At 40.2% G+C, this 8413-nt stretch overlaps 1 protein-coding gene across 1 annotated transcript; it reads left to right on the forward strand.

Moving 5' to 3' along the window:
* The first annotated feature begins 1439 nt into the window (after positions 1-1439).
* LOC112198734 lies at positions 1440-4758 on the forward strand. Its single transcript, XM_024339854.1, has 5 exons — positions 1440-1557; positions 1614-2128; positions 2224-3468; positions 3535-3603; positions 4072-4758. Exons 1-5 carry the CDS (start codon positions 1440-1442, stop codon positions 4756-4758), a joined length of 2634 nt encoding a protein of 877 aa, XP_024195622.1.
* Positions 4759-8413: the final 3655 nt, after the last annotated feature.

Here is an 8413-nt window from a genome sequence, read left to right on the forward strand (position 1 = left end):
ATTTAGGATTTAAGATTGACCTAATAATTCGAGACCCAAATGGCAATGAAAATAACTGAAATTTTGACCATAAATATTTCTTCATGTCATGATAACATCCAACGATTGAATTTGATAGATTCTATTTCCTCTACCTTATTCGTTATGGGAGGTATACTTTTCCATATAACTAATAATTAAGTTAGACTACATTAGCAGGCGTATAATGATTTTGTGCGATCCATATAATCGAAATTGAAAATTGAAAAATTTGAGATTACCCATGTATTTATAGCATATTAATGGGTATTGTGTAAAAAAATTAACTCAGATCCGCCGTCATTTCAACATGAAATAGACCGGTCAACCCGTTAAAAGCTTCTACTTCCTGTTAAAAGCTTCTACTTCCCTAAGGGGAGCCAAACCTTGATGAGATAAAATTCTCAAAATTTTTACATTAGTTGATATAGCTCCTACCCACGAGAGTGTGAGAACTAACAGATCAAAAAAATAAGTTACGAGTGAGCGGTTATGAGCATATTAGTTTTATGTGGTATTTAAGGTTTAGGGTTGACCTACTAGATCGAGACCCAAACGACGAAAAAATAGCTGAAATTTTGATCATAATTATATCTTCTTATCATGATAACATCCAACGGCCGATTTTGATAAATTCTATTTCCTCCACATTGTTCCTCATGGAAAGTATGGTATTTGATACAACTAATAAACAAGTTAGACCACATTAGTACACAAATAAGGATTTTGTGTGATCCAAAAAATTGAAATTAAAAATCGGTAAATTTGATATTACCCATCTATTTATAGCATATTAGTAGGTATTGTGTAAAAAATTAACCCAATCCGCCGTTATTTCGACATGAAATAAACCTTTAAAAGCTTCTACTTCCCTAAGGGGAGCCGACCCTTAAGGAGATAAATTCCCAAAATTTTCACATTGGTTAATATAGCTCCAACCCACCAGAGCTTGAGAGCTGACAGATCGAAAAAATAAGTTGCGAGTGAGCAGTTATAAGCATATTAGTTTTATGTGGTATTTAAGGTTTAGAGTTGACCTACTAGATCGAGACCCAAACGACGACAAAAATAGCTGAAATTTTGACCATAAACATTTATTCTTATCATGATAACATCCAATGGTATTTTGATAAAATCTATTTCCTCCACCTTGTTGCTTATGGAAGGTATATTTTTTTTGTACAGCTAATAAACAAGTTAGACTACATTAGTAGACATATAAGAATTTTGTGCAATTCATATAATTAAAATTTTGAGACTATCTATGTATTTATTGCGTATGTAGAGTTGATCACCTTAATCAAGGTTGAAATAGTGGCAACTTTATATAGTTCACTATAGACATTTTTTCCCTGACCTAGCTGCTCTGCTAGGGTTTGCTTTCTAGGGTTCTAGAGAGAAAATCACCGAGTGCCATTACCATGGATATTATTAGCTGGAATTGTAGGGGAATCTGCAATGATGCGACTGTAAGGGTGTTGAAGGATTTGATTACCCATAATCGTCCCCAAATTGTGTTTCTATGCGAGACAAAGATCAGTAGGTAGGAGGATTTCAAGCGTTGCAGTTGTTGCTAGGGTTTCCTCATTCTGTAGAGGTCCTCAGTGATGGTCAGTCAGGAGGGTTGGCGTTGTTTTGGTGTGCGGAGGTGGATAGTCAGGATAGTCAACCCCTTACAAAGTCTGCACATCATATTGATGCGGAGGTGCGCGGTGGACCAGGTGAGCCGCGATGGAGATTATTTGGTTTCTATGGGTATGCGCGCACGGCTGAGCATGACAAATCATGGCAGTTGTTGAAGTATCTTAGTGATCTCGACTTTCTCCCTTGGGTTGTAATCGGGGACTTCAATGAAATACTCAACAATGGAGAGAAGATTGATGGGCCTCCAAAAGCTGAACGACATATGAGAGGTTTCAGAGAGGTTTTAGGTTATTGTGAGTTGTTGGATCTTGGGTTTCAGGGTTCTAGGGAAACATGGTGGAATTCTGAGACACATCTAAGGTTAGACAGGGCTGTTTGTACGCCCTCCTGGTGTGATGTTTTTGGTTATGCAAAAGTTATTCATCTTCCTCATCGTAAGTCAGATCATGTTCCAATATTACTCCATGTGAGTACATTCCCAATACCAAAACGTCCTCGACGTCATAGATTTAAATTTGAATCATCTGGCTTCAACATGCTGATTGTGATTCTTTGGTTAAGGAGAAATGGCAGGCTGACTTTTCTGGGGCACCTATGTTCCAAGTAACCAAGAAGATTACCAATACACGAATGGCCTTAGATAAATGGCAAAGAGAAACCTTCAGAGTGAGACAGCAACAAATGATGGGGGTGAGAACCCGTCTAGAAGAATTTATGGATGCAACAGTTACAGTGACTATCCAGGAGGAGAAGAAAACCCTAATGGATAAGCTACATGTTCTGCTCTCTGAGGAGAAAGCTTTTTGGAGACAGAGAGCAAAGATCCAGTGGTTGAAGGAGGGTGATAGCAACACAGGCTTTTTCCACCGTAAGGCAGCAAACCGGAAACGTAAAAATGTGATACATGGTCTATATGATGAGAATGGGGTTTGGCGTGATGATGATAAGGGAATGGAACAAATTGTGACCTCCTATTTTACACAGATGTTCACTTCGTCTCCAATTGATATGGAAGCCATGCACCATACTTTGGAAGCCATTCAACCCTGTGTTTCGGCGGAAATGAACCTTCAACTTTGTAGGAATTATACAGAAGAAGAAATACGTGAAGCACTGTTCCAAATGTATCCTACAAAGTCCCCTGGACCAGATGGAATGGCTCCATTGTTTTTTCAACATTATTGGGATACTATTGGCAAGGATGTAACAGAAGCTGTTCAGAATTTTTTACATACAGGTAATCTTTTGAAGCAAGTGAACTTTACCCATATTTGTTTAATTTCGAAAGTGAGCAATCTGGAAAGAATGGCAGATTTGAGACCCATAGCTCTTTGCAATGTGATATATAAGATTTGCTCAAAGGCTATTGCAAACAGGCTTAAGATAATCCTACCTTCAATTATATCTCCGTTTCAATCTGCTTTTGTGCCGGGGCATTTAATCACTGACAATCTAGTGGTAAATGAAGTTGCGCATTTTGTACACAGTAAAAGAGAGGGTCCAGAGGGAGTTATGGCCTTGAAGTTAGATTTGAGCAAGGCATATGACAGGATGGAGCGGTTCTTTCTCCGGAAAGTAATGGAAAGATTTGGTTTTGCTCTAGTTTGGATTGAGTTGGTAATGCAGTGCGTCTGTTCAGTCAGATTTTCGTTCTTGATCAGGGGTAAGCCTAGAGGTTATGTGTCGCCTAGCAGAGGATTGAGACAGGGAGATCCCTTATCACCCTATCTCTTTTTAATTGGTGCTGAAGGCTTTTCGGCACTTTTGCAAAAGAAGCAAGAGTTAGGATTACTCCCTGGTATTGAGGTATGTAATGATGCCCCTGCAGTTAATTACTTATTATTTGCGGATGACAGTATGCTATATGCTCAGGCGTCCCTTGAAGCTTGTTATGAGATTCAGGATGTCATTGAAACATATGGGAGGGCTTCAGGGCAGCTGGTGAACTTTAATAAAAGTTTTGTTGTTTTTAGCAAAAATGTTCCTCTTGAATTGCAAGAAGAAGTGACTTCTTTGTTGGGAGTGGAAGTTGTAGAGTCACATGAACGGTATTAGGGGTTGCCGACTTATGTTGGCAGAAAGAAAACGGTAACTTTTCAATATATCAAAGACAATTTGGCCAAGAAACTCAAAGGTCGGCAAGGCAAGATATTGAGCGGTGCGGGGAAGGACATATTAATCAGAGTGGTGGCTCAAGCTTTGCTCACTTATGTTATGAGTGCTTTCCAACTGACAAAGAATTTTTGTGTAGATTTAGAACAAATGTGTGCTAGGTTTTGGTGGGGAAGCACGGAGGATAAAAGAAAAATACATTGGAAAGCATGAGATGCTCTTTGCCTACCTAAAAAAGAAGGAGGTTTAGGTTTTCGAAGCTTAACTGAGTTTAACTTGGCAATGCTTGCAAAACAGGCTTGGCGAATTATTTCAGCTCCGGCTTCACTTATAGCTGGAGTCTACAAGGCCAAGTATTTTCCAGAGGGCTCTTTTTGGTCAGCTACTGCTCATACTGCTCCTTCTTACTCTTGGAGGAGTATCTTTGCTACGAGAGAGTTGCTAAAGTTAGGATCCTATTGGCAGATTGGATCGGGGACTAAGGTTAATGTTTGGTCAGATGCTTGGGTACCGGGTCTGCCTAATTTTGTACCTCATGTTACGCAAATTCAGGTAAATGACAATTTGAATGTTAACGAATTGATGAGGGCACAAGGTGTTTGGCATGAGGAAAGGGTTCGAGCTTTGTTTAATGGAGTTGAAGCTAAAGCTATTCTTGCAATTCCTTTGTCTACTCGTCCAGTTGATGATAGGCTATTTTGGAAGCTTGAGAGTATAGGCAATTTTATGGTTAAAACTGCTTACCGTTTTGCTTATTCTAATTCTATAGAGAGGGCAAATGTTTTAGGGAATGTTACATCTTGCTTTTGGAAAAAGATTTGGCATGCCAAGATCCCAAATACAGCTAAGGTGACCATTTGGAAAATATGTCAGAATATACTCCCCACAAAGGATCGCCTAACATCTAAACAAGTTCAGATTGAATCTCAAAGTTGTGTGCTGTTAAGGGAATTAGAATCCCTCCCGTCAAGGCTCACAGAGTAGACCGATATATAGAAAAGTAACAAACCATAAGACAAGCAACAAGAGAACACCGAGATTTAACGAGGTTCAGCATAAATCTATGCCTACGTCCTCCCGAGAGATACTTGTTCTTCACTATGAGAATAATTACAGTACAAGATACAATTGAGCTAAATCACCATAACCCAAACCCATAACCCTTGTACACCCACACTCATAGAATTTCCCAAGAACTCACTTTCACCCAAGAATTGTATTCACTCTTGACATCTCTGCTCCCTTACCCAAGAGATATAGACTCTCTTGTTGATGATCGCATGCACCGACCATACCTTGGTTTACTACCCATGCCCTCTATATATAGGCACCCCAATTATAATCCAATTGGTAGTAGGAAAACCAAACCTTTTTGTATAGGAGAAAAGATCATATTCCTGATAGGAATAAACTTTGACATCAACCATGTCCAATTAGGAAGACTAACCAAGTCCAACTAGGACTTGCCTTTCCTAATTAATTCTCATCACATCCTAACAATCTCCACCTTGATGAGAATGCCATGCAAAATTACCTTGCACCATCTTTAACCATTGGCCTTTTTATACCAGCAACACATAGCCTGAATCAATTGTGGTCCTCCTTGATTCGCAACGGCCAATCCTATGTGTAACTGCACCAAGTCAACAATCAACAACTGACTCTGAAGAGGGACCTTAATACAACCCCTTCCCTAGCAGGATTTCCTTCTCACCATCATCTGAACTCGGAAACTTGTCAACAACGTCTCTGCTGTACCCGCAAACGAGACTTGCCTATGCACACTCCTATTTCCCATTATCCATCGAGGTCTGACATACTAGATGATACCTACCACACTGTTCTCCCTGTATGATGACCGTACCGCCATGTGTGATTTTTCCGGCTCCACCTGCTATAAACACTTATAGCCCTTGGAAACCAACTAGCTTTTGGATATCAAATTCCTCTGTAACTTTGGGACATCGTCACACCACCCAAAGTACGCCAATCCCAAATCTAATATCCAGTCAAAGAACATGTGTCACCTATGGAGATTGTGAGAGCATCTCTATATGAAAATCGGTTTCTGCTACAGCAATTCCATCCAAGCCTTTCGCTTCATATGACCCTAGTCATGACACTTGTAGCATCCCTGCCTCTGGATTTAGACCTGCTATGATCATTAAATCCCTGACAGTTTTTTGTGCATTATCCGCTGTCTTCTCCGGTTTCATATCCTTTCCCTTCAACACTTAACTAAGCCCCGTTGAACTAGGATGTCTTTCACTCACTTATACCCAAAGAGTGAAACTTATTTTCTGTCAAACTACTCCACCTCAAACTATGAGGCAATACCTAAAGCCATGACGAGCAACCACAATCAACATGCAAACCTTCTGCGAACGAATACCATGAACGATGAACAAGCACGATCGTTGACACCACGGACCACCTTGGTGAGATATACACTCTTACCAACCATCATTCCCTTGAGTCATATCTTGATCTCTTGCATCTCCACCTTTGATTAGGATTTTTCCTGAGTCTGCCTCCGAGTCACTCCACCTATCGACTACCTTCGATTAGGACTTTCTTGAGTTTTTGACCCGCTCCACGTTGCTAGAAATTTTCCCCGAGCTGGCTCCACCTAATGCACTTTTGAGTTAACACCTTAACCATCTAACTGACTCCACCTTGAATGATGAGATGTCCCAGCCGAACCTTCGGCTCTGATACCAATTGTTAAGGAAATTAGAATCCCTCTCGTCAAGGCTCATAGAGTAGACCGATAGAAAAGTAACAAACCACAAGACAAGCAACAAGAGAACACCGAGATTTAACGAGGTTCAGTATAAATCTATGCCTACGTCCTCCCAAGAGATACCTATTCTTCACTATGAGAAAAATTACAGTACAAGATACAATTGAGCTAAATCACCATAACCCAAACCCATAACCCTTGTACACCCACACTCATAGAATTTCCCAAGAACTCACTCTCACCCAAGAGCTGTATTCACTCTTGACATCTCTACTCCCTTACCCAAGAGATATACACTCTTGTTGATGATCGCATGCACCGACCATACCTTGGTTTACTAGCCCTCTATATATAGGCACCCCAATTATAATCCAATTGGTAGTAGGAAAACCAAACCTTCTTGTACAGGAGAAAAGATCCTATTCCTGATAGGAATAAACTTTGACATCAACCATGTCCAATTAGGAAGACTAACCAAGTCCAACTAGGACTTACCTTTCCTAATTAATTCTCATCACATCCTAACATGTGCTATGTGATGACAATGATGAAACAATACTACATTTGTGTAGAAACTGTTCTTACTCGAGGGTTATCGTTGGATCCAATTTAATACTGAGGCAGACTTGTTTTACATCAACAACAGATGAGATGACTGCTTTGGATTGGCTTAATTACTGCTCTACAAGGTTAGATGCTACTCATTTCTAACTCTTAATTTTCTTGTTATGGAGTGTATGAAAGGAGAGAAATTGTAGAGTTTGGGAAGGAAAGACCAAGAATGCTAGTGATGTCGTGTTATTGGCCACTTCCAGACTACAGGATTATGTTTTTCATAACCAAAAGAGGATGGCAGTAGCAAGGCCGAGTGAAACTGTCACAAAATGGAGGTGTCCTCCAGGTGGTTGCGTGAAAATAAATGTGGATGGGGCATTCAACTCGCAGACCAAAACAGGGGGGCACCGGTTTGGTGTTCAGGGATGCTACTGGACATTTGTTAACTGGAATTGGTAGACCACTTGTTGGGTTATTGTCAGCAGAGCACGTTGAGCTGCTTGCTTGTAAATGTGCAGTGGAGTTTATTATGGAGCAAGTTACTCAGCCTGTGATTTTGGAAACGGATTCATTGGTTGTGCAACAACACTTGACTACTGCAGGGGACTCCAATTCTTCTCTATTGGGACGTGTTTATGAGGATTTACTGGTACAATTGGATGACTTACCTAATGTACGCATTACTCATGTCAATAGAAAAGGCAACATGGCAGCACATTTGGTGGCTGCTCAAGCTAGTACTTTAGGAGTATCCTTGGATTTCAATCATGTTCCTTCTTTTCTTACTGTTGTAATAGCAACTGAACTTTGTACTTCTTAATTTTGCTTTTCTTCAATAAAATGTTGACCTCATTCACCTCAAAAAAAAAAGTTGAAATAGTGGCGAACGAGACTAATTATGTCACTCACAAAATAATTCCTCACAATTTCAATTTTCTTAGTAAAATATTAAGTAAAAGAAGAGTTTACCAAAACTTCACTCATCCAAAAAGTCCCTCTCGAATAGTCCAATGTAAGTAATGTGTTGTTTATTATAAATTTTTTTTAGAGTCAAATTTAATAAATTAATAAAATATCAAGTTGTATCCCAATTACTACCTCATAGAGTAACCTCAGCCTAGGCCTCATCAAAAAGCCCGCGGATCAAGTGGGCCGATGGAGGCCCGCAGGGCTTTTGGCCCGGCCCGGCCTGTCAAAAAACCCGCAAAAGCCCGCCTTGGTGGGCAGATGGAGGCCCGCAAAAACCCGGCCCGGCCCATAGGCCCAGCCCGCCAAAAGCCCTCTAGGCCTGGCCCGTAAAAGCCCGCAAAATATTATATATATATATATATATATATATTG

Source organism: Rosa chinensis, chromosome 4, assembly GCF_002994745.2.
Source record: "Rosa chinensis cultivar Old Blush chromosome 4, RchiOBHm-V2, whole genome shotgun sequence".
Classification (NCBI taxonomy): Eukaryota; Viridiplantae; Streptophyta; class Magnoliopsida; order Rosales; family Rosaceae; genus Rosa; species Rosa chinensis.

What these genes read in the sequence shown, in the direction of transcription:
- LOC112198734 (XM_024339854.1), top strand. Translation starts at nt 1,440, where the DNA reads ATGGATATTATTAGCTGGAATTGTAGGGGAATCTGCAATGATGCGACT. An exon ending in TCTATGCGAGACAAAGATCA is followed by an intron (nt 1,558 to 1,613) that starts GTAGGTAGGAGG and finishes CTCATTCTGTAG; the next exon opens with AGGTCCTCAGTGATGGTCAG. An exon ending in ATGTTCCAATATTACTCCAT is followed by an intron (nt 2,129 to 2,223) that starts GTGAGTACATTC and finishes TCTTTGGTTAAG; the next exon opens with GAGAAATGGCAGGCTGACTT.